Consider the following 27,510-nt stretch of genomic DNA (forward strand, 5'->3'; position numbering starts at 1 on the left):
CTTTTAAAACCAAACTTCTATCTGTGGGGGATTAAAAGAGCTAGTCTCCCTGTGTAATAGTCCATCAGCCACAAACGCAGACATCGTATCTCGCTCTGGTGGTTCAGTTCAGTGTCAGCCTGATTTAACGCCTTACTATAAAAATCTTTAATGCCAAACTAATATCAACTAAATTTATTTATATATTATATATATTTATGAATTATGGTCTCCATCACTCTTGTTAAACGGGACATCCTGTGGTGTATTTAACTCCGGGTCTCATCAAATGGTAAAAATTCCTCTCATGACTGTAAAAACAAATTCTTTATAACTACAAATGTAATCCTAATCTGTACACAGGCTGTCCTATGACTTGGTGCAGCGCTAAAAAGCATCCAAAATTATGCATGGAGATGGGTCAGTTCATGATGCATGCAGGAGTAAGGGGGATTCTGATAGAACGGATATGCAGAGGAACGACTGTAGGACTCATACGTGCCCTAAAGTCAAGTTTTTACTCAGCAGATGAGGGGTGTAGCTCTACGTTTAAAAATGTAAAAAAAAAATGCTGTGATACAGAGCACATTTATGTCTGTCCTGTTTAGATTATATCTTTAAACATCATAGACATTTTAATGATGTAATGGGTGGAAAAAATCCAATGTCTGGCCCTGGACTTTCTGATCTTGAAATATTTTGGGATAAAAGTTAGGAACCCTGCTTTACACAGTCGGGTCGCTCGCTCGTGTTTTTCAACTCATCCCCGCGCAAAAATATTGGTTTGTATACTCACTCGTGTTCGTACTTCATATTATTTTTATTTCTACTTTGTTGTACTTAGAAATAGACCTCGATCGAGTGCTGCAGACAGTTCTGATCTTTCTGGTGCTTCCCCTGTCAAAGCAGCAAGCTCAGTGGTACATAGGCGTCTGCTGTAGTCCATTCAAAGGAGAAGAATAATGAAGCATGTCACGTGGGGCAGACATGCGCAGTAAGACAAAAACACCCCAAACGGGGAGAGGTGATCAGATCAAGTGTTTTGATGGACGCTGATCCGAATGAGGATCGACATAAACCATCCCTCTCGGATCGGAAGATTTCATTCTGAATGGAGTGTGTATATAAAGCATTTTCATTCTGATCAGGCATTTATTCCGATTACAAGTGGTCCATGTAAACATACCTATGGTCCACAGTCCTAAAAGCATCAGCAGCTACTTCACACAGTGAAAAACATCGCTGGTGCAACAAACGCTTCAACACAAAAACACGTCTAGGCCTTCACTCCAGTAAAAGGTTATGAACTAAAGCCGCCTGGTCTGAACCTTGAACCTGCAGAGATGACAGTTGGCATGACAGCCTCTTTTTAACTCAATCGCATGTTTCACAGGTGTAAAAGCTGCACACTTCTTCTCCCAATCAGGCTGCAGAATACTCTTTAAAAGCCACTTTCACACATGCAGCCCTGCAGGCTGACCTACCCAGAACGTTTCTGACCTGCATGTTTACTCTTGTCCCTCACAGCAGGAAGTGTTCCTGCAGTCGGCCTGTCGGTCATTGAGGGTTGAGAGGGCGAGGAACCAGAAGGCACGCAGGGAAATTTCAGGGTGAGAAGCTCTGTGGGCTGTTTTTACATACATGCAGAGCACCTACGTAAGTTTAGGTCATTCTAAGGACTTTTTAAAAGTTTAAATATTTCATTTCTATTTCATCTGTTTCACCAGCATTCTAACGTAAGATTTCAAGGCTAAATAGAAAAGAATCTGGTAGATCATGCTGCAGTATGTTGAGGTTTAGGAGCAGTTACCGCCACCTTCTCTAACACTGCAGCGCTCATGCACACACTGATTCTCTCTCTTTATGTTACTTCCTTTAAGCTGTCTGAAAACAGAGCGATGCATGAATTCACCTCAGCGTAACATCTGCTATGCTGTGTGTTGTCTTCACGCCCCGTCAGCACACCGTCCAGATGTTGTTTTCATAAATCAACTGTCACCATCCACAGCACAAAAGCAGCTAAAAGGCAAACAGGAGACACGCAGAGGGAGAATGTTCTCCCATTCAGGCCCTTTCTCTGGGGGAATCAGCGCGTCTCAGAGCCGAGGATTTCCAAAGCTTCATGACCCTGAATGTTTCTCAAAAAAAACATGTAATCCTCGGTTCAAATAAAAGATTTAAGGAGGCCATGATTGGAGATACATTTTTCGATGATAGGAGGAGAAACTGCAGCTGCTTTTTAAATCAGTAACAGCACTGCCAGCAGAGGATTTATGAGTGCAATGTCACTGATATTTATATAAGAGAGGCTGGAGCCTGTCACATTACAGCCATTCATTTTAATCATTTCAGAAAAATATGTAGAAGTGCTTTCTACTGAACTAAGTAGGGATGCACCATATCGGACTTTTGCCAATATCCAATGTGCCGATATTTACAGATTCATTTTAGCCGATACCGATATCAAAGCCGATATTTAAATATGCTTTTCAGACAAGAAATTTCAGTCCTTTTAGACACTTAAAGGTTTGAGGATGACCAAGGAAACAAACTTTAGTCTCTACAAACACTTTAAAGCTTAAAGAATAAGGATGGCAAAATAAGTTTTCTTTTCTCAAGGCATTGATATTTATTTTGATACTCAATATCTTAAAAATGAACTCATGGGAAACTAGGATTGTTGTGAGATAATACGAATGAGGCTTAATCTTGAGGAAGAAAAATAGAAGTATTTTACTTTTCATCAAGAAAAAAATAATCATGTAACTGTAAGAAACTGTTCTCTAACTGCTAGTTTCAAAGAAAGAAGAAGTAGACACAACAAAACACATGAAGAAGAAAAGTGTCAGCAGTAGATAGTGAGAAGATGAGGTGGAGCTATGGGACCATCCTGCCTTTTCTTCCTCTCGACTCTTTTAAATAAGGAAACATCAACCTGCCACCACTGTCTGCAGCTACTGCCTCATTCTCCTCGGATGATGCTGATTGGTCAGGACTGTCAGACCTGGCACAACTGCTTCAGATTGGATCTGTGTGATGACAGACCTGGAATCTGGCCAATCCATGTGCTTTGTAAAGTTGCATCACAGGGCTGCACGGTGGTGCAGGGGTTAGCACTGTTGCCTCACAGCAGGAAGGTTCCTGGTTTGCTCCAGGGCCTCTGTGCAGAGTCTGCATGTTCTCCCCGTGCATGGATGGGTTCTCTCCAGGTACTCTAGCTTCCTCCCACCGCCAAAAGCATGCTCGTTAGGTTAATTAATGACTCTAAATTGACCGTGGTTGTGAGTGTGAGCATGCCTTTGTATGTCAGCTCTGTGATTGGCTGGCAACCACTCGAGGGTGTGCCCTGCCTCTTGCCCAATGACAGCTGGGATAGGCTCCAGCCCCCCCAACCCCAACGGGATAAGCGGTATAGAAAATGGATGGATGGATGTTATTATTGTATGAATCAGATAATCCCATGGTCATTGAACGTTTAGCTGATATTATTATCATTATTATAATTGGAGTTACATTCTAACATTGGATTTGTACCCAAATATGATCAATGATAGTAGAGATAATCAGAAATAAGGGCCTGAAAGTACTCCTCCATATAAAGGCCTGCTACCTCCAGGCCAAGAATTAAAACAGTATTTGTTTTTTATTTGTTATATCTGTGTTGTTACATCTAAACGTGATTCTGGTCATTCATAAGTATAATCTACATGTGCCTAATAAAATAAATTTGTATTACCATAAGAGTAACCATTGATGTATAAAAATATAGGCTCTTGAAGCCATCAGCTGAGATTTATTTTCCCTGTAAGGTCGGTTTAATATTTATACGATGCCCTATCTGCTTAACTTCCTGTTAAATCCACATCCTCTCACGCTGGTCTTCTTCTGTAATCAGCATGCTCCACTCTTCTGCTAGTGATGTGTCTTAATTATTCACGTTTGTAGCAGGATCCAGGCGATGTTCTGGTGGTTCTTGTTCCCTAACAGAGGCAGATTTTCAGCCCTAAATTGATTAATGTCCCTTTGTTTCGCGCTGCTACATTTGTCATTGATTTCGCTGGTGGCCTAATACATTAGAAGGAGCAGAAAAGGAGCTGATTTAACAATAGCATCCAATTTTCCACTCACCCAGAATAACACAAACATAAGAAAATAAACAGGATGAGAGCGGAGGAAGTGCTGCAGCCTCCATTAGCATTCCCGCGCTGCGGACGTGGGATTAGTGTGCTGGATTGTGGAAAGTCAGTGAGCCCTTCTCTAAACAGGCTGTTGAGTGGAAGTGGAGCGTATGATGGGACTGGGACTGCTGGTGTGGGGACGCACACATTAAATTGAAACAGATTACTGTGGGGGTCCTGGGACTCTCCGTGAAGTACACAGAGAGGACTCTCACTGCTGGAATATATATGGTCTCTTTATCAGTGTTTGTGCTGCACATCAGGTTTTGGATAGAGACCAGGCTTTTATGAGGCTCATGATTGGTCCACTGACCCCTAAATCCAATCAGAGAGCCCCCTCTTAAAGCTACCACTTCTAATCTGGCCGAGTCTTTCCAGTGCATGCAGTGATCTAGTGACCTACATCTGGTTACCTCAGCATGTCTGAAGGTGTGCTTGAGTGACTTCTTTTTAATCCAGCAGTATTTTTCATCCTGTGTCCTAAACTGAAGCTTTATTATGGATTTGATTCAACTCTGTGGATGAGCTGTGGTTTCGACAAAGTCTAAACCAGTAAGTCAGATCAGCGTGTACAGCGCAGCTCTATCTCCTCCCAGACAAACACGCTGTTGATGTGCCCAGGAGGCGAGCTAATGCTAACGCTAAGCTTTAAGCATGGCTAATATTAGGAACTAAAAGGTTTCAGAGATTTGGAGAAGTGCTGCACAATCCATCTGATGATAACTGTGATGTCAGCTACGTAGCTGCATTTAGGCGAGCCAGTGTAGCTCAGTGTAGCAGCTGAGGCTAGAGTCCTCAAAGCCCTGGTTTGGGGACCAATTCCTGGTCTCATCACATGTGTGTGCAGGTCTTCCCCACGTTTCCTGTCCCTCCTTAGCTGGCCTGTCAAATAAAGGCAAAATGCCTCCAAAAATCTCTGAAAACATATATTTTTGTATTTAATAGTACTTGAAAGATTTACAAAAAGGCCTGCAGTTAGTTTAAATTAGTGCAACTATTGCACTTCCTTTATTTTAAAATAAGAAAAACATCAGAAATTATTATTTGTATGTAGTGAGTTGAAAAATACACATTTCTAAACTAGCATAATTGTGTGTATTTTTCCTCCATAACCAAGCAAGTAGATGCATGAAACCATCTAAGGATTGTGTTGCAATTTCACTAGAAACACAGCGGTCACTCATGGGGTGACCCCGGAGCACGCGCACAATCTAGGACAAATTGGCCTTTTTCAGTGCATTGCCCCTCAATATGAGAAATTAATAACCTTCCAAAGCAGATGGATTCGCCCATTTCCGTGTTTCTCACTGGTGAATCCATCTTTCAAAGCTCCCGTCTGAACAGTTTGGGCCCCGTTAGAAAGTGACAGGACCAATCAGCATTGAGGAGCTGTACTTTCAGGCACGGCGGAGTCATGACGTAAGCAAGCAGCAACAAAAGGCCAACGCAAATATGGCGGAGGAGATTGGCGTGGATGCTGCTAAAGTGCCAGATTAATCAGAACTTGACAACGTTTGTCAAGTTGACAACAGCAGTCAGTTGGTTTCTTTTCAAAAATAACAAAAGTCGTGTACTGGCATGTCTACAGTCGCCATGGTTCACGTTATTCAGTTGTCTGTGGAGTTTGCTCCTCGGTAGTGGCTACGTCACGTGTTTTGTTCCTCTGATTGGCCCGTAAAGATGTGGAGTTTTTTCTCAAAGGCTCTGCCCTTTCCCAAACGCTGTCTATGAGTGGTTTACCTGATCATCTGGTGTGTGAGGTTAAGAAATGAATGAAACCTGAACGTTGATCTTTTGTTGAGTGAAGAGTGGAGCTCAGCAGTGCTGGTCTGAACATGCTGGAAATGGAGGATCCGTGATCCTAAAGTCAGTTTGGACCATTGAACTTACTGTGCAACTTATGGCAGACACACCCCAATACAATTATAAGAATTAAGAAGTTTTCAGTCTTAAGACTCTTAAGAAAGAATTAAGATTATGTAAGACCTCAATTTCAAAAATTCTAGGGTGACCATTTTTGAGTTAATATGGATATTTCAGGGCGGTAAGTCAACATTTGGATCTTTAAAGCATTGAACCATGATGGCAGCTATCGCTGGGAGAGTGACCATGGGTTGTTCACTACTTTTCACAATGCATTATGGGAGAAACTGAGTGCACAATAAAGGGTATAACAATGTTCACTCAGGATGCAGGCAGCACTAAAAATGGTGCATTCACTGCAGAGAACCAGGTCTGATTTCAGAGACAGAGACTGGAGGTTGCAGCAACTGCCTCTTTTAGGAGTCTGTAAAGCAGTGGTTCTCAACTGGTGGGTCGGGGCCAAAAGTGGGTCGCGGAGCTATTTTCAGTTGGTCGCGACAAGTTGTCTGAAAAAAAAAATGGCGACAAAAGACCTGAAATCTTTATTGGACGTGCATCAAAACCTTTCATTTTACCCTGTTTTACTGTGAAATTGACTGAATTTAAATGTTTGATCAATATTTCAACTAATTTATCTCCTCTTCTTGCAGTAAAAGGCTACTTTTCTCATGATAATGAAGTAATTTCACAAGTTCTTTGGAAAACTGACACATAATAATGGGGGACAGAGGGTATAAAATTTGCCAGTCTTGTCCCTTTTCTTTTTAATATCAGGTGTTTTGGTCCAATCATGCTCCAAACTGCAACACATTCAACTAACTAGTCATGTGTTGTTGAAAATGTTTTGGAAACCTGGGGCACTATTGGTCATGAGACAGACTGGTGGGTCCTGAGGCCGGGTCAGCTGAGAACCACTGCTGTGGCTCTCAACCTTTTCAGCCCGTGACCCCAAAATAAAGGTGCCAGAGACCGGGGACCCCCACTGTACCTGAAGGTGGTTGAACACAGCCATGAACATTCAGGAACAGTGGAGACAAGGACGTCCATTAGGGGGGATAAAGGAGGGCGCTTTCTGGGACCCAGCCAGACTGGAGGACATGGAGGTCAGCAAAATCATGATCTACTGTAAAGTTAAGCTGTGGAATCCATATCTTATAATGAACCTGGAAAATAACCACTCTTATCAATAAACAGTTTTTTTTCATTTGTGTGGTAAAAAGGCTTCTTAAAAATGTTTGTTAAGAACGGAATTAAAATGGGTCAAAAAATGGCTAAAATCAGTCAATTATGGCAAAAAACAATGGAGGAGAAAGTGGTGCAATAGGATTTTGAAAGTAGCAGAAATTAGTTAGAAGTGGCAAGAATGAGCAAAAAGTGCCAATAATGGGTTTAAGTGGCAGAAATGGCACAGATAGTAGTAAAATGGGGTCAAAAATGGTTGAAATGGCTTTAAATTGGCAAAATGAGTGGAAAATGTGTTTAAATGGGATGAAAAATTGAAATGACTGGCAAAAAGGGTTAACTGAGACATAAAAATAGGCAGAAATGGGTTAAACTGGCAAAAATGAGCTATCAAAGAGTGAAATGTGCTTTAAAATGGGCAAAAATCGGCATAAATGTGGTTTAAAAAAGGGGTTAATAATGGTCATAATGGGTCAACAGAGCCAACGTTGATGTGAGGTGGCAAGAATTGGTTTAGAAGTGGAAAAAACAGGCAGAAAAAAGTGATGGAAAGGGTTTAAAAATGGATAAATGGGTTTTATGTGGCAAACATGTTAAAATTGGCAAACCTGATGGGAAAAAATGATAAAAATGGGTTAAAATTTTTCAAAAGCAGAGTAGAGTGGCAACAGTTTTTTAGGGCATCTGGAGACCCCCTCTCAGTGTCTCATGACCCCCAATGGGGTCCCGACCCCAACGTTGAGAACCGCTGCTGAAACCCATTTTAAATGGAGGAACAACAAAAATGTTCTCACCAGTCTCACATTCTACTATTGCAGCATGCTTATTTCGCTGATCCGTCACTAAACTCAGGCCGCTCCTCTGCAGGTAGCAAGGGTCAGGCTCATCCATGCCACAGTTTCCCTTTTGTTCCATTCTGGTAGATGTGGGCTCGAAGCTAACAGTTTGCTACAGACGTGCAGAAGCACGACCACTGTTGCATTAACTGACAAACATCTTTTCACTTTTATTTCTAACTAAATAAACACATTATAATTTAAACTAGCTTTTGTGTTGCTGCTCTTATTCTTGGATTTTCCATCAACATCCCACCAAATTTAACCTTTAAATACCGGCTCCTCTCATCAGACGCAGCTCTTAATCTTATCCTTTCTGTCTCCTATGACCACGGCAGACAGGCCATGCTGTCACCTGTGGCTGTGGTGAACATGCTGACCAAAGAAAGGAGGAGAAGAATTCAGGAGTCTTGAAACAGAGAAACATGTTTCTGTACGTTTGGATGTTATTTTTCTGTCCAACAGTTTCTACAGCTGCCAAACAGAGAGGAGCTGAGTCACAGTGAATGAAGATGTTTTCTACCCAGAGTATTACAGCAGCTCTTTCTCCGCCACCTCAGGCACGGCCTCAGGATGCTGCTGCCATGGAAACCAGGCTTTTAACTGGAAAGGGTTCACTACTGTTCAAGAATACATTTCACCAAGTTTCTCATCACAGCTACCGTTGTTATTCCTCTTTCTCTTCTTATTTCATGAGCCGTTTGGAGCCAAGCATTTCTCCCTCAGATCCTGTTTGGTTAAATGTGACATCAACCTAAACTCTGATGATGATTAGCTCAATCATTTCATGCTTTTGCTCCTAAAACATGCCAGAGGCAGTGGCATTATGTTTCAGTCCATCCATCTTCCTGGCTGATTCTGTGAATGTGATGTCTTAAGAAGGCTTTGAAGGATTTCATTCACATTTAGCAGAACCGCGGCTGTGACTGAGGAATTAACAGAGTGGACAGATAGAAGTAAAGCAGATGAGCACTAACTGATTCATTAAATCAGTTAGATCTTAGAGGTTATAGGCCAAAGGTCATGGAAACTGGGCCTCATGTCCATCCCATGCTTGTGAACCCAGAATCTCTGGACGATTGTGCAGAGTCCTCTCTTAGGATGACTGAATACACCGTGGAGGGGCAAGGTCACGAACCTACACTAGACCTTTAGGATGATGTGATCAGGAGGTCAAAGGTCACTGTGACCTTGCCTTATTGGAGGTGGCCATGACCTTAGGCCTCATCATAGCTATGATAGCTCCCAAGGAGCTTGAGCTCTACACCAGCGTTACTCAGCCATCCAGCCAAACTGTTGAATAATGCTGTTGGAAGAGCCACAATCTAAGTTATCAGTAATGAGGAAAAGTGGCAAAAACTGATTAAAGTGGCAAAAAAAAAAGTAAAATGTGGCAAATAATAGTCATACAGTGGCAAAAAAACAGGGGCATAAAGGAGCAGAAAGGAACAAAATAGGTTAAAAGTGAAAAACAGGGAGAAAAAGTGGCAAAGTAGGGCAGAAAGCAGCAAAAATGGGTGAGAAGTTACCAAAAAATGAAATACAGGTGGCAAAAAATGGCCAAAAACAGCAAAAACATGGCAAAAAATGAGTGTAAAAACGACTTAAATGGGTGAAAATGTGGGGAAAATGGTCAAAAAGCAGCAAAGAGTGGCAATAATGCAGAAAACTGTGGTATTTAATGGCAAAGCGTAGCTTAAATGGGCAAGAAGTGGCAAAAATGGCAAAAGAGGGGAAAAAAATGCGAGTAGCAAAAAGCAGGATAAAAGAGGTGGCAAAATGGATATAAGCAGTAAAAATGGGCAAAAAGTGGCAAAAAGACTTGGCAACAGTGGGCTTCAAGCAGTAAAAATTGGTTAAAAGGGGCAAAAAAAAATTGAAAAAAATTGCAAATAAGGGCAGTGGAAATATACAGACAAAAAACAAAGGCTGAAAACTAAAGCCAACCGTATTAATGTGGGGACTCAAACTGAATAATGTGACTTGTAATGGATCATTTCTGACGTCATGATTTCCACTGTGGCACTCATCACAAAAGAGCCACATGTGGCTCCAGAGGCTCGCGGTGAGTGTAAGTGTTGCTATGTTAAAACTATATGAGTCACACATGATTTCAGAAGTTCAGAGTTTCATGTGAAGAATGAATGCATAAATAATGAATGTTTTGTGATGTTGAAAGGGGTTAAAAACTGTTGAAATAATCACGTTTATATGTGGAACTAATGTTCTGGGTTCTGATTATGGTATGACACATTTGAGTGGCGGATTGCGCTGACACTTGGCGCGTTACCTCCACGTAGAGTGTGAAGGACTTTAAACAACCAAAGACTCTGTTCATGACAAGCAGTGCATCGAGGTATTTGTTTATACTCTGTACACTGTCACTTTTTTTGCACAAATGATGTAACATTTTGTAAGTACTTGGCTGCGTTTGACGTTTGCAGTTCTCATGGCGTGTTGGTGTCGTGTTGCTGTGTTACCAGACCTGAGCAAGATGATTCCACTAAGTTGACACTGCACAAGACTTCCACAACATTGAACGCCCGTTTCAAAGAACCTACCTGTGTCTGTTGTCGTGAAGAGAGCTACATTGAGTATCACTGCTCTGGACTAGACTTTCACTGTCCAGGAATCTTACACTGAACAAAGACATACAGTGGCCAGGCAGTGGCTCTAGTCTTAGCAGGCCAATGATCCAGACTTAGATATCCCAATAATTTTACTCATTAACATTTATTTAACCAGGAAAAAAAACAAAACCTCACTGAGATTAAGAATGTCATTTTCAGGCCAAGACGAATGGCAGCATAATTAACAGAGACAGAGACAGAGAGCCGTGACAATCACAGAAAAACACATCCTGAGTCCCAGAGCAGAAGGTCATCAGTCAAAACATCTACAACCTGTAGCATCTGCCTCTACAGCCGTCAGGCTACCGTTGCAAAGGTTTGAGAGACCAGCTCCTCTAGACCATCCAGCTTGTTCTCCTGGCTCAGGTCTAAAGCCTGCATCTCTGATGGTCTGGGGTTGCATTAGTGCCTACGGCGTGGGCAGCTCTAACATCTGAAAATGCTGAAAAGTAGAGAGAGCTTTTAGAGCAACATATGCTCCCATCCAGACAACGTCTCTGTCAGGGAAGGCTGCGACTATTTCACTGAGATGATGCTAAACCACATACCACATCCATCACAACAGCATGGCTTCACAGGAGAAGAGTCTGGGTCCCGCAGTCCAGACCTTTCACCAATAGAAAATATCTGGAGCATCAAAAAAAGGAGAAATCCAGCAGAGAAGACCCAGGACAGTTGAGCAGCTAGAATCCTACATCAGACGAGAATGGGACAACATTCCTCTCCCAAAACTCCATCAACTGGTCTCCTCACTTCCCAGATGTTTACAGACTGTTGTTAAAGGAGAGGGGATGCTGTGGCCCTTACATTTTACACAGCTACCCAACTGTTTGGGAATTGTGTTTGAAGAAAATTATGTCATTTTTTTGTCATCTTTCAAATGCAGCTTCCAGTTTCCAGTTTTCCACGGATTTGTCTTCACTTATTTGGATAAATACCTTTAAAAATGTCAGCCCTATTCTGAGAATCCTCAATAAACAGCTCTGCCCTGCAGACAGTATAATACCGCCGATGGATTTAGAAAGGGTGTAATGTTGCAGAAAATTTCTATTTTTATTATTGTGTGATTTGCAGATTATTGTGTCGGTAGAGCGTTTCATCATTAAGTATTTTTACTGTTGCAAAGTGGTGACAAAGAAATGTTAATTGAAGAGGCTGAAAACAGAAAAATGTTGGTTTGTCTTGTGGGAATACAAATGCAGTTATTCCTGGAGTAAATATTGGTACTTCTCTTCAAACTTTCTGAACCCTTGCAGCTCTCCGTGCTTGGCTGCATGAGAAGGTGACCACATGTTTTGTTGGTGGGTGTCAGAGGCTTTGATCGATTTTCTTTAAACCAATAACAGCCTTCCTGCAGCAGAATGAAGAATTATATAACCTAAACCCACAGCAGCAGCCGCTAAGGACTGTTTTGTTAGGTAAAGACTCCATACTGAGAACATCAGAGAGGAACAGTTCTTCGTGAGCTGGTGCTTTATTGCACCCCAGCCTGCTCTCCCTTATGGCCTAATCAAACTTTCTGCAGCAGCGCTAGCAGCCGCGCTGTTCAGGTAGTCGTCTGGGTGTTATGGCTGGCTGCGAGAGCTATAACACATGCTGCTGCCATCTCAGTTTTGCCATTATAAAGTTGAGCCGTTAGAGGAGTCCCATTATGGTTATTGATTTGCTTGTTTGCTCCCCGCTTGGTGGAGAAACAGCACAAAGAGAGAGGTTGTTTCCTACATCTTTTATGTCCCCATTCCCAAACACAGGCTCTCTTCACAACAGCAGGGGGTGGAGGGGGAACCCAGGAGAATTACATGATAATATAAAGGTTCTGCTGCACTGCCTCGGCTTGGTATGACGGGTAATGTGCCTCTCATACTGAAAGAAGCAAAGATTTAAATGAAATAGAATCACGTCCTCTGTGACTCCAATCAGATGTGATTTCTGTTCGCCCTCACAGGGCGCCGTCAGTGCGATCAGATCACCGGTGTTAATGGTGACAATGAGGAGCCGTTTGTAGGTCAGGCCAGGATCTCATTTCCCATCTCCAGGACAGAAAAATCAAGCCACTATTAACCCCATAGTGAACCAGCCATGTCCACTTTACAACTTAATTAACGGAGGTGACGGGATCAGCGGCGATCAATTCCTCCCTACGAGACCTGCAGGGCAAACCAAGTTTTACTTAAAGGGAAAAGCAGCACAGTTTAAACCGTCAGTTTAAAGGTGTTACACCGTACAGCTGCAAGGTGGAACAAACAGGTTGTTTGTAGATGAAGTCACGCCACAGAGAAGAACTCCAGAAGGAAGGGAGTGATTTCTGCAGAGAAGCGCCATCAAAAGACCGCAGTTTTGTGTTAAACAGCTGAGCCAGACCGAAGACAATCTGAAGCTACTTTTTAACTACATGTAGTGACACAGCAGGCAAAAGGTTTAAAGGCTTGCAGAAAATCAGCAGAAAATACAGTCCTGTGCAGAACTTTAGGCATGTTTGGGCCAAAAACTGAGGCTGAATTTAGGCAGGTGATGATGATTAAATCCACCTGAGGGAACCATAGTGGGGGAACCGCGCTCTGGAATATGCTCCAACATATTACATATTAGCAGGGGCATGCAAAAATAAAGTCCACACCTTTAGGGTGGAGTAAGGGGGGGAGTAATCACAGCCCAGGGCAGTGGTCCTCAACTGGTGGGTCAGGACCCAAAAGTGGGTTGCAGAGCAGTTTTCAGTGGGTCACGACTAGGAAAAGTCCTTATTGGACTTGCATCAATACCTTTTATGTTACTCTGTTTTACTGTGAAATTGGGTAAATTTAAATGTTTGAACAATATTTCAACTAATTTATCTGTGTTTCCTACAATAACCGGCTACTTTTCACATGATAATGAAGTAATTTCATAAGTTCTTGGGAAAATTGGCAAAAAACTAACTCTAATAATGGGGAAAGAGGGAATAAAATGTGTCAGTTTTGTATCAGGTGTTTTGGTCCAATCATGCTCCAAACTGCCAAAAAATCAATTAACTTAACATGCATTGTTGCAAATAGTGGGATATTGTTGGCTGCAGACAGAGGGGGATAGTGGGATGTTGGATACAGATAGAGGGGGATAGTGGGATGTTGGATACAGATAGAGGGGGGTAGTGGGATGTTGGATACAGATAGAGGGGGATAGTGGGATGTTGGATACAGATAGAGGGGGATAGTGGGATGTTGGATAGAGATAAAGGGGGGTAGTGGGATGTTGGATAGAGATAAAGGGGGGTAGTGGGATGTTGGATAGAGATAGAGGGGGAGAGTGGGATGTTGGATAGAGATAAAGGGGGATAGTGGGATGTTGGATAGAGATAAAGGGGGATAGTGGGATGTTGGATAGAGATAAAGGGGGATAGTGGGATGTTGGATACAGATAGAGGGGGAGAGTGGGATGTTGGATAGAGATAAAGGGGGATAGTGGGATGTTGGATACAGATAGAGGGGGAGAGTGGGATGTTGGATACAGATAGAGGGGGATAGTGGGATGTTGGATACAGATAGAGGGGGATAGTGGGATGTTGGATACAGATAGAGGGGGATAGTGGGATGTTGGATACAGATAGAGGGGGATAGTGGGATTTTGGATACAGATAGAGGGGGAGAGTGGGATGTTGCAGGATGCAGACGGAGGGGGGTAGTGGGATGTTGTTGGATGCAGACGTAGGGGGGTACTAGGATGTGGCAGACTGACTGGCGGACTTAAGTGTGTGGATGATCTCGCCCTCAGCCGGACTGGTTTTGTATCACTCAACATGTTAAATTCCTCTTCATTCATCTTTATTCTTAGTTCTTTCATCTACTCACTAATGTGTGGGTTTTAGTCGTTGTCATGTTCATGTCTGCTTCACTGTTAGCTGCAGGACTGTGGCTGCTGGTCTACGCTGCTGTTGCTGTTGCTGACCTAATGCATCGTGTGGATGCTCATCTATGTCAGTTGTCATTATCAGTCTTAAGCCTTTTTGGTTCTGTCCTATCCTGTGTCATTTCTTTAAAGCCTAATCAGGGACAAGGACTGTAAATCAGCCACAGCTAGGTCTCTTCTTCTGTCTGGACGTGTAGTAGGGGGTCTGCAGGGGAAAGTCAATATTGATAATGATCACCATCAAGCCAAGTAAATCAGCTTATATGTGGTAAAAATCCCTTCTTGTAAAGTGTTGGGATCATAGTCAATGGACATAGAACTCTTCTGATAATGCTGCGTGCAGCGCCACCTAGAGCTTGAATAGTGATGGTCTTCTTTGTCTACACGAGGACCACAACTCTGTGTATTCTTACCTCCAAGGCTTCCCAGTCTAATTCCTTCTTATCCTCTGTAAAAGAGACTTTTAACCTGTGAGTTATTTCCCTGGTTAAATAAGGGTTAGATTAATAAATGACTGTGAAAAACAAGTTTAGCAAACTAAAATGTAGCTCCAACCAGTGTTGGTCTGGGCTGGAGAGTCTGAAAAGAAGGAATCGCATGTGAAGGTTTCTCTACTTTGATGACTTAGAGCCAAAATTGCATTTATTATCCATCTTAAGAACATTTACAGTCATATACCCCTTTTAGATAACTCATCGTGTGTTCAGTGGGTCTACAAACATCTGCTTCAACCACTTAAATCTACTGAGATAAATGAGCCTCTGCTTTTGTACAGGTGAGGTGTCACCTGGAGCTCGTTTGAAGAAGGTTTAATTGTGACACTCTACAGTCCTCCTGGTTCTTTGAAGCTTGGTGCCTCTGACCTCTCTCAGCTTCAAGGAGAGCACCAAAAGGGTGCGGCACCTTCAAAAGCCACCAAAGTTAGAGTCTGGGGAAGGATTGCCACAGACTGGACAATCAACTTTAAACTGGGGAAGACAACAGCAGGACAGTTTAACCAGTTTTTAACGTTAGAATCCTCTGAGCCAGGGTGATCTTGCCTAACATAGGGCCCAAAACTGTCAAGTGGGTCAGCCTAAAACAAAATCAGAGGGGTCCAAACACAATCTCTGGCTGGTGCATGATTCTCCAGGGGTTATCATTTCTCACAGATGGAGGATCTTTGGGAACAGGTTGGAAAATGTCATAATGAGGCTAGCACCATCACTGAGGAAAGGTCTATTTTTAACGTGCATATTTCTTTGTGTTAACATGCATTTACTCAAGGGTTTGTATGTTCCATAATAACACAATGCAGGCTAAAGGATCTCTGGCCTAGGTTTGGGTAAGGCATTTTTTTGATCAATTGTCCTGTTCGTAGTCAAACACATGCGATAAGCTGCCCTGAATGCTAAATACAGCAAACACACACAGTACCGTCCAGTAGAGAGGTGTGATCCCTGCCATGCTCATCCCAGTGTGTCTGCTGGAAGGAGCTCTGGGAGGCCTGGCAGCCTGTCTCCGGGCTGGCACACTCTGACCCCTGGCATATGGTACATGTACCCGGCCTGCTGGCTTATTTGTTGCTCAGTGACCTGGACTGTAATAATAGGAGGTTTGAACAAGGTCTGAGTAGGAAGGCACGTCTTCTGCAGCCTCATAAACTCTCTGACATCCATGAATTATGGAACGACTACAAATGATTACAGTCCTCAAAAACACCTGTGGTCCTGCACCAGCTATGTGGGAAGTCTGAAGTTCTGGAGTAAAGTCCTCCATAAATCCTACAGCAAAAGTAGGGACTGTTGGATTTTTACTGATATCTGATATGTGGATATTTTTAAACACATTTTGGCTGATACTGATACACATGCACCCTTTTTGAACATGCATTTCATATGTAAAGAACTCCATGTGTCTCTTGGGCAAAGGGAGGCTGAGTGAGAGAGGAGAGCGGAGAGGAGGCATCCACCTGTCTGATACACCTCATGGTACAGCTGTGAATTTTCCTGATATTTAAGGTCAATGTTAGATATTTACTGCTGATACGTATGCTCGATATACATGGGCTGTAAATATCAGCAGAAATGTTCATATCTGCTGATATCCATATTTCACTGTTTTAGCTACTATCTGCTAATACTTTACTACCGCGTAGCATCCAAACCACAGTTTTGAGATTTTCCTTGTTATGGCCGTTCAGTTAAAAGCATTTTTAAAGGGGACATATTTACCCTGTTAAGACAAGTTTATATTGGTCTCAGAGGTCCTCAAAACATGGCTGTGAAGTTTGTTGCTGAGAAAACACTCCAGTATTGGATGTTTGCATGTCTAAAACCCCCTCTGTTTCAGCCCTGCTCAGAACGAGTTGTTTCTGTGTCTGCGGCTTTAAATGTGGATGAGCTGTCTGACTCCGCCCCTCTCAGGAGAAGAATGTGGCTCTCCTGATCCTCCTTTCAGCTGGCAGCTCAGAGGAGGATCAGGAGAGGAGGGCAGAACTTTCTTCAAAGCGGGGAGGGGGGCAACCGAACCTGGGGGCGGGGTTAACTCCCCACATGACATCATGAGGGGAAAATCTGAGAACGGCTTGTTTCAGCACACATTTTCTGAAAGGTGGGGGGATTGTAGACGGGCCAGGGGTAAATATTTTTGTTAAAAAAATTCTGAAAACTGATTTTTGCATAATATATCCCCTTTAATGAAATGTTTTTAACAATGCAGAGGATGGAGGAAGGTGGAAAGGTCTGCTGACAGGCCAGAATAACTTCTGTTAACTGCTGTAACTCAGCAAACAGTGAAAACTGTGCCTGTGACTAGGTGATAACTAAAGCGCATGTCCTAAACTTACAGCCAGTGTAAAACAACAAGAGTGATGGCGAATGGTGTCAGTAGCATGAGATCATTTAACTGTAGTTTAACGCTGGACGGCAGAAATGATCTCCCCACACGCTCCAGACAGTCCCAGACCAAAAAGGATAGAATAAAGTCTGACTGCCCTGACTCTGCCTACAGTTTGACATATCTGAAAAAAAAAACCTCCAAAGGGGGGCAACTAAGAGGCAGTCTAATCAGATGGCTGAACTCCAGTCCTGCACCGGGTTGGGTAACAACAGGTAGAAAATATTAGCTTGTCTTTCACAGGTATGTAGGCACAGGTAAAAATAAATTAATGCAGACAGGTAGCATAGGTTTCATGTGGCAAAAATGAGTTAAAATTGGCAAACCTGATGGGAAAAATGATAAAAAATGATTCAAATTTGCCAAATTGGTGTAGAGTGGCAACAGTGTAATTCAAAAATATTCTTAGTTTTCTTTCAGGGCATCTGGAGATCTCATCTTAGTGTCTCGTGACCCCCCTGGGGGTCAAAATTAACACTGCTCCATATTTGACAACAGCTTGAATGCTTTAAAAGCATTTTTCCAGCTAGACCAGCAGCACATGGGCAAACATGCAGATTTATATCCGTTTTTAGCACCCATGTGTGAAGGAGCAGAGAAAAAATGGAAGCACATAAACTTTCAGTGCAACACTTTTTAGCTTTATGAAATGGAAAAGGTCAGGAATGTGCATAAAAAGCCTCTGAATGAGGCGCCCATCCTGTAGCTCAGGCTGTTTGGAAGCATACTCGCAGCATAGCTGAAGGGACCAAATGTCAGATTGTTCAGCTGTGCTCAGAACAAAAGGAAAGTGAAATTCTGAACATGTTTGACCGCAGGATCATTGGTGTTTATTCATGTTGGTTACACTCCAAACAGAATTGTTCGCCCTTCCAAACTCGTCATAATCCAACCATCACCATGCCGGGGTTCATAACGTCTCCTAGAGTCAGACCAGCTGGGAGAGACTGCCTTGGTTTGTTTACTGCAAGTGTCGAGTCAGGGCTCCATAAGGTCAGCAAAAAAGGGGATTTAAAGATGAAGAAGAATAAAACCAGGAGAGGAACCGTTGTCTTACCGGTACTGTCGTCGTACACCACGGTGACCGTCTTCCATTTAAAGAAGTGGACCAGGTCCAGGATGGCTCGGCTCAGCGAGGAGAAGTCAGGATAGAGGCTGACATAGAAGACGTCTCTGTTGTCTGATACTTGGTGCTTCCACTTGGTCTGGATGTGAGGGACCCCCAGGGCGTTACAAATGGACTGGACCGCGTTAGCCGAGGAACTGTGAGAGGGACCAAAGATGGCCGCCACCCCCAGGGAGAGCTGGTCACAGGCTGGAGAGGAGAAACATTTTATCAGTTAAATATCTCCTACACTGCTTTATGATGGGTTCATACTGGCCCATTTTCCCTTTATGGAGATCAGAACTTTAAAATGAACCGGGTCATTCAGTGAGTTCAGTCTCTTGGTCACTGATCATCAACTGGTAGACCCGGGGGCCATATCAGGCCCCCCAAAGCTCCCTGTCCAGCCCCAAGAGGATCATTAGATTCAGAAAAGAAGGAAAAGAAGATTTTGTGGTTTTAAGAGCATCCCTTGGCTTTAAATGTCTGCAGCTGTTAAATCAATCCCACAAACAATGAATATTGAAATAACTTTAGAATGACTTAACATTTGGTCTGTTTTTACTGAAATCTACTGTCATAATTAGATATTTAAGGTTGGCAGAGGTGTTGAAAAAATGACCAGATAAAATAAAGAAAAAGGGGGTTAGAGAGTAGCAAATTAGGTGACAAGTGGAAAAATGGGTTTTGGAGAGGCACAAAGGGACCAAAATTAGCAGAAAAAGTGGGGGAAAGAGGTAAAAGAGAAAAAAAGGGGCAAAGAGTATCAAAAATTGGTTGCAAATGACAAAAACTAGTGCAAAAAAGGTCATGAAAAGGGGTTAAAAAGTGGAAAAAATAGATGAAAAGTGGCAAAATGGATTAAAAAAAAGTGGCACAGAGGGGATAAAACATGCAGGAAAAGTGGTTTGGATGGGTTAAAGAATGGCAAAAATGTGTTAAAAGTGGCAACAATTGGTTTTAAAGTTGCAAAATTGTTGAAAAAAATGTAACAAAAAGTGGCAAAAACGGATAGACGAGTGGCACAAAGGGGATGAAACATGCAAGAAAACTAGTTTCAAAAGGGATTAAAATCTTTGGTTAAAGAGACAAAAAGGAGTTAAAAGTGTCAAAAAATAGTTAATACTAGTATTTAATCACAGTTGTGGAGGGCCCGTTCTCTGGGATTTTAAGGGGTCCAGCCTGGTCAAACCCAAAATATTGATTGAATTTTTGTGTGTTTGAAAGTCCGGCCCCCAGAGTTTCTGTTGGGACTAAATCTGGCCCTTGTGAATGTTCTTGATGACCCCTGCTCTAGGTGAAGAAATCTTCCTTTCTGAACATGGTCATCATTTTTAACATGGGCAGAGTTGAATAAAGGAACACATGAAGATCTGTTTGGGTCCAAAGAATGGGTCTGATGCTTAATGGACAAAAATGAAAGAATGCTTTCTGAGATCATGTCTGCTGACAGGTCGGTCCAGCGTTACAGCAGCACAACCGACCCAAACAAAGACGTCCCAACCCACTCTCAAATACAGCCTAAACTATCAGATATAAAACTGTTTTTAGTTCACTCTGAGGCACATCCACACAAAGCACTAGTGATGGGAGCATCGGCTCTTTTCAGTGATCCGGATCATCTTTCGGCTCCCAAACATCTCTTCATTCAGGTACCAGTTATGTTCATTTGACCTGCCAGATTTAGCACTGCCATGACTTATGGCTGATATCTGTGCTGGTATTTTATTCTGATTGTGCTCAGTTTTTTGAGCACAAAAAAACCTCTTGTGAGTCAAAAGAGATCTGCTCACTGGCTGGGCTGTATGAAACCCCTGAAATAACTAGAATGGCCGTCTGAGGCGGCAGACCCACGCCGAACAGCGCCACCGAGGAAGTCACGCACCTATTGATTACTTTGGTGTTCAAAATTCGACATCCGAGAAAAACCGAACAGGTGTGCAGATCATCACCAAAATCTAACCGATTCTTCCCTGCCACTATCCCAACATTCCCTGAAAGTTTGGTGAAGATCCGACTTTCCGTTGTCAAGTTATCTTGTACACATACAAACAAAGAAAGATAGAAAGATACAGAGCCCTTTACATAACCCCCTGCTGATTTCATCGGCGTGGGTAATAATTAGTATTGCACCATCAAGCTTAACCAACTGAGACCGCTGCTGTCACGTACAACAAGAAACACAGCTATTTAAGCATAGACCGTAGCCTTCTGCCATTCTAATGACACTACCCATGCCTCCAAAGTCTTTAAAGATTAAATCCACACCAGTAAATCCAATATCAAACGTGTTTTCATCTATTATTTAGTCCATGTCCGATCATTTCTGCAGCTAGCAGCTAATGTTAAATGCATTTTGCATCCCACAGTGATTTGTGATGGCTGTGACAACCAATGGCAGGTTGTTTTGTTATCCTGTCATGTTGTTTTAAGCTGTGCATGTCTTTACTCTGAGATCCTGGCGGATCCTGAATAGCTCATCATGGAGAGACCGAGGGACCAGGAGCCTGGGGCGTGGCCCTCTGTCTCTGCACACATGGATCATATTTGTGCCCCTTACTGCTTTTTAGCACAGATTTTTGTTTATGATATTCTTTTTTAACTCACTGAGTGCCATAGACGTATATATACGTCAAAGTGTTTATCCAGCGGCTGGCACCAGGGGGCGCTCTTGCGCTCCCTGTGAGTAATTTTAGGGCTTCTGGGATACGTAGTCAGAACACTGAAGAGACGGTAGATCAAAGCCACAGAGATCAGAGAGATCAGAACGGAGGTGATCTAAGCTAAAACTCGTATAATATTGAAACCAACCCTGAACTGAGCGACAGCGAATCCAGGGATCGGCGCGTTCATTCATCTACCCCGGTCGGCCAAGAGGCTAGAGAATGCCGCGAGGTCTCCACGTCACCGAGGTCTCCCCCGTGCCTCAGAGAAAAAGGCATCCACTGGCCAGCTGGATACACACAGCGACGACACTTCAGAGACGGACTTTTCCAACCCAGACTCTGAGGAATGGCTGCCGAGTGAGCGGAGCGGATCTTGTTCTCCGTCCCAGAGCGATGGAGGTAAGTTAACGTTAGGAACCCACTGATTATTCAGCCAGATTTATGAATGAAACCATCACTCATGATCCTGTGATTTCAGAAACAGACTGGAGAGAAGAGCAAGCCCCATGCAGTTCTACACCGTCTGTTGGCAGAAAAAGAGCTAAGAACAAAAAGGCTCTATATTATAGATTATATATTATATATTTAACATATTATATATTATATTACTTCTATAATTTACAGGCAGTGCCATGGAACACAAGCAGGAGAGGACGTGGGTGTATTGGGGGTCCCATGGTGGCCGTCCAGTTGTATTGTGCTGTATTTTGTATTTATTTTATTCATTTTACAATAAAATAACATTTGTAATACAATTTTCAGATGTCTTTTATGTCATTGAAGGCAAAATTATAACATTCAAATCACTGTTCTGCTTGACAGACTCTCTTTCACTAAAATGCATTTTTCTCAGCTTTCTAGAAAACAAGTGGTGTTTTTGGTGAAACTAGCCTCTATTCAACTTCAGATAAATCAAGAATGGAACAAGGTGCAAACAAACGTTTTTTTCCATAAATGAAATTTAGAGTTTCTTCTTTCATTTGAGCTATTTGGTGTTTTCAGAGTCACAGTACATGGCTACAATCTGGCACATTTACATGTTTATGTTCATTAATGTCCATTGTCCCACGTCACAAATAAATAAATCAATAATAAATATTCTGTGGGTCTTGAAAGATGACTCAAAATGGCCAAAAATGCTGGCACAAGCCACTTTCCATCTTATAAAAGGGCTGGCACTCAATGAGTTAATAAAAGTGTCTGAAATATTAACATATTCTGCCTTCATTTATTCTCTCTTCATGTGTTTGAACTATATTCAAGGGATGAGATGCTGCTATTTGTTTTATTTAAAATCTAACTGGCCCCTGAATCAGTTGTTGGAATTATTTTTTGGCTAAGATCGGCATTGGCCCCCAAAAATCCATATGGATCAGGCTCTGGTGTAAATAAGAAAAATAATCACTTAAGTGGCGTGCTTTAATTCAACATGCCAATGTTATATGGTTTTATGACCACTTGTCAACCTCCAGTCTGTATCTGTTTATAGGTTTGACTATTTTGAACCAATCAGGACCTTAAACAGAAGGCTTGATCACTGCTTCTCCTCCACGTAAAAACCTTAAACACAGCATCCAGAGGCCCTGGCTGCTTTAAATGCTCCTTTCTTTAAGATGGAGGCAGTTTATTGATTCAGCTCCATAAGCACTGTCTGAAATGTTTCATAAAAATAAACAAAAATACACAGCGGTAGGCCTCAACACCAACTCCAGTGTGCTGTCTAATCGTCCTGTTTGATGTAGTGGAGCTGGCTGAATCCCTGAGTCGGGATATAATGGGCCGTAATTGATAAGAGACTTGAAATGTCAGCCTGATGCACACACAAAACTGATAGATTATAGCACTTTATTGGCAGTCTCTGGTGGCCAAACAGGTCTTTGAATTACTGCTACTGAGTCATTACCTGGAACCAATCAATTCTCTCTGTTTACATCTGAAGAGCTCAGCCATTCCTTCCCCGCCTGATTATAATTGTCACAATCTGAGGCACGGCAGCTCGCAAGCCCCCAACGGGGAATACATTTACAATGCTAAGCAGTTATAAAATTGGAAATGTGCTCACACACTCACACAGTCACCCTCCTATGTATATTTAAACACACAGAGCGGCGTGGCAGGCCGGAGGCGGATCCTCCAATCACACACTCATAAATACCTTTCCTGGAGGCCTCGAAGCTGTCGTAGATGTTTATCCTTTGGATGTCGTAGGTGAGCGTGGTGTTTGGCAGTAAGGTTCTGTTCCTGTTGATTGTGTTTAAAGCAAATTTAAAGGCTAGTTCCTCCGCTCCTGACGGGCCGCTCTCAATGGACTCGAATATTCCTCCTGTGGAAGAAAAACACACCGTGGTTAGGGACTTGACTTTGTTTGGTGCAGAACCATCGACCATATTTGAGGAAATCTGATGATGGGGAAGAAAAGAGAAACTCTCTGGCTGCTCTTTTATTGCTGTCAACAAACAAATCAAAGTTTCAGATTTATAACAGACAGTTGTTTTGATGACATGTGTTGTGGAAACTAAGTGGCAGCAGAAATGTAGCCAGTGATAGTTTGCATTCAGCTCTATCAGAGAGCGCGTGGATTCTCCAGTGACTGACAGAGTTTGTCAACAGGAGACAAGCTGTCTGATGTGCCTGATGGTTCCCTGAGCCGTACTCGCTGTCGCCTCAGACGGCCAACCGTCCAACCAAATGGACAAAGCTTTTTCTGATTGAATGTTTTTTAGCGATCACATGATCCCAAATGTCCAATGGAGTTCAGGAAGTGAGGGACAGCCATTAGAATAAATGGGAATGGAGGAAAGTTAGAACTTTACAGCCCTACATGGACCTATACGTTGATATTATCATCAGGACATTTCTACAAACATCAGCTAGGATCCCTACTCTTTACAAAAAAGTGATTTCTTCCAGTCTAACTGATTTACCTGAGGGGTTTTCTGAGCCCCTTTATCACATAAAAACCCATCATATTGTCACAAATATGCTTTAAATGTAAACAGCTAGCTCCAGTTTCCTTTCCTCCATCTTTATTAAATCCACATTTAAAAGACAAACTGGTACTAGATGAAGAGAAACCAGCTCTGCTGAGCTGAGCCACATGATCTGGATTTTTATAAATTTCCCGTCACAGCCAGAGAGACTAGACTGAACAAAACCAGACCACCCCTCATCCAGGCTTTAGACAGAGGAGTTTCTCCATTGAAACATTTTCTGCCTGAATGTTTGACCACTTTTGGGACACAAAAGCAACTAGAGAATAAAGAACGTTTTCATTTACACGCGTTGACACTCGGCACAGTCGTTAACAGCTTAAACATGGCCCTCAGCGTTTCTCATGTAGAAATCACTGCTTGCCCCCCAAGAGAAGTTCTCTGCTGGCGTAAATAACCTATTTCTAATAATGGGGTTTAAATCAAAATCACACTGAGTTTTAGATTGATACAGTTGTTTTTTATTGGAATTCACTCCACACTCACACACTGAAGGTGGCGGCTGCTACATACACTCTCTATGACTATTGGCTAATCCCATTCATACACATTGATACACATTTATACACCACTTGCACAATTTTCTGGGTTAGAGTCCAAGGACACTGAAGTGTGACCAGAAGACCAGCCCACGTCAGTCCACCACTGCTCCCTACGCCTCATCTCATGATCACCAACTCAGACAGCTCATTGGACAAGACAGCCGTCATCCGAACACCAGCAAACATTCATCTCTTACTGCTCCCCGATTTCCTTTATGATCTAGAAAAGTTCCTTTAATCAGGGCTACGTTCAGGTCATCATCCGTGATCTACCTGAAGTTCCTTTTTTTCCAAAATAAAAGCAGGTCTGTATCCAAATAAAGACTCAGTTATTCTTGGTTTAAGAGAGAAACAGACATCCAAAATGAGATGGGAACAGTTTCTACACTGACCTGAACGACACAGTTCACAAGACCACAGACCTGGGACTGCATGTTTGAATGGAACCACTGAAAAACAGCTCAGATCCAGTTTCATGTCCATCAGTGTTAATTTAGTCGACTAAAACTATGACTAACTAGAATGGCCGTCTGAAGCGGCAGACCCACGCCGAAGCAGCGCCACCGAGGAACTCACGCTCCCACTGATTACTATGGTGTTCAAAATTTCAAAGTTCAAGGAAAACCGAACAGGTGTGCGGATCATCACCAAAATCTGATCGATTCTTCCCTGTCACTATCCCAGTATTCCCTGAAAGTTTGGTGAAGATCCGGCTTTCCGTTCTCGAGTTATCATGTACACATACAAACAAACAAAGATACAGAACCCTTTACATAACCCCCTGCCGATTTCATCTGAGTGGGTAAAAAAGTTCAACAGCCTTTTTTCAAGACCAAAACTAGACTAAGACTAACAAAAATAGATCTGTGATGAATAAAAATAGACTAAGACTAACAAAAATAGATCTGTGATGACTAAAACTAGACTAAGACTAACAAAAATAGATCTGTGATGACTACAACTAGACTAAGACTAACAAAAATAGATCTGTGATGACTAAAATTAGACTAAGACTCACAAAAATAGATCTGTGATGACTAAAACTAGACTAAGACTAACAAAAATAGATCTGTGATGACTAAAACTAGACTAAGACTCACAAAAATAGATCTGTGATGACTAAAACTAGACTAAGACTAACAAAAATAGATCTGTGATGACTAAAACTAGACTAAGACTAACAAAAATAGATCTGTGATGACTACAACTAGACTAAGACTAACAAAAATAGATCTGTGATGACTAAAATTAGACTAAGACTCACAAAAATAGATCTGTGATGACTAAAACTAGACTAAGACTAACAAAAATAGATCTGTGATGACTAAAACTAGACTAAGACTCACAAAAATAGATCTGTGATGACTAAAACTAGACTAAGACTAACAAAAATAGATCTGTGATGACTAAAACTAGACTATGACTAACAAAAATAGATCTGTGATGACTAAAAATGACAATAACTTAGTCTACTTTACATCAAGATGACTAAAACTAGACTGAAATGTAATGTAGTTTTCATCAGACATTGAAAATCTGTGCTATTTCTCCACTGTGGGCAGGGTCTAAAGCTAACTTTTGGTAAGTGAAATGTTTTTACCAGCCAACCAAAAAAAAATTGCTTTTAAGTGTTGTAATTTGCTATCAGTATTATTTAACATGTCATTTGGGTCTTGTATGTGATTCTCAGTCAATATTTTAATAGTATGCACTAATATTAGCAATAATGCCTGAGCACAGCAGACAATTCAGAACATTTATTTTTCTTCAGCAGAATATTCCAGCCATGATCTATTAGCCCACTATCTCTCCAAGAAATGGCAAAAAAATGACTCAAGAGAGATACTCTGGCAGAGTTACTTTATTTTTTATTTTTAGTTTATTATTCTATTTATTTTTTTATTTTCCTTACGTTAGGTTTAGTTCTAAACCTCACGGTCCACTTAAAAGCCTTACAACAAATCCAAGTGAAACATTAACATTTTAACCATAAGAGTTATAAAATGTTTTTTTTTTGTTTGTTCGTTTGTATACAGTCTTCATTAATGATCTAAATGGACCAGACAGAGACAATATTTGCAGTCTGGACATGGAGGGGTGAACCTCTCCTGCCCTGACTCAGCTGGGGGGGACTGCTGGGGAGGACTGGTCTGTCTGTGAATGCACAGGAACAGGGAAGGGCCCCAGGCAGCACCCGCTACTCACTGAGAGAACAACGATATGTGTTTTCACTTCAGAGTCTCCAGTAACAGCAGAAAAAGTCGCTAGATTTGTTGTTAGTCGCTTTTTTGAAAAATAGTCGCTAGAGGGGTCTGAAAACTCGCTAATATAGCGACAAAAGTCGCTAAGTTGGCAACACTGCCAGGAGGTACGGGTACAGTAACAACCAGCTATCCAGCTCGGCACGTCGTGAATGACGTCATGACTGACGCACCTATGTGACCAAAGATCGTCTCGGCCTGAAATACACATTACTCTGCCAGGAAACCAGCCGACACCAGCATCGTTCTCCAGTAACAATAAAATGAATTTTTAGCTGGTAAAAAAATAACTCTCCAGAGTGGCGAGTGGTCTTAAAAATTTACCAGCCAGAGACAAAATCTACCTGGAATTGGCGAATGGCGAGTGTTAGTTTTGGACCCTGACTGTGGGTAAATCAACATACAGCGTAACTGTAGCTATTCTGGCTCTCAGCTGTAGAAAGCAGGGACCCCAGGTTTGGCAGAGTGCAGAGAACACACTACCATGATTTAGTACCAGGTATAGACAAGAAAATAAAT

General features: G+C 42.2%; 1 protein-coding gene across 1 annotated transcript in view; it reads right to left on the reverse strand.

The window, feature by feature from the left end:
• grik2 (glutamate receptor, ionotropic, kainate 2) overlaps positions 1-27,510 on the reverse strand; it is a 529,835-nt gene that overhangs the window by 328,290 nt on the left and 174,035 nt on the right. The window contains exons 2-3 of the mRNA XM_041793394.1: positions 23,354-23,521; positions 18,485-18,742 (exon numbers count right to left, since the gene is read on the reverse strand). Coding sequence (XP_041649328.1) covers positions 18,485-18,742; positions 23,354-23,521 — 426 coding nt within the window. The remainder of the gene's footprint in view (positions 1-18,484; positions 18,743-23,353; positions 23,522-27,510) is intronic.

This window comes from Cheilinus undulatus, linkage group 8, assembly GCF_018320785.1.
Source record: "Cheilinus undulatus linkage group 8, ASM1832078v1, whole genome shotgun sequence".
Classification (NCBI taxonomy): domain Eukaryota; kingdom Metazoa; phylum Chordata; class Actinopteri; order Labriformes; family Labridae; genus Cheilinus; species Cheilinus undulatus.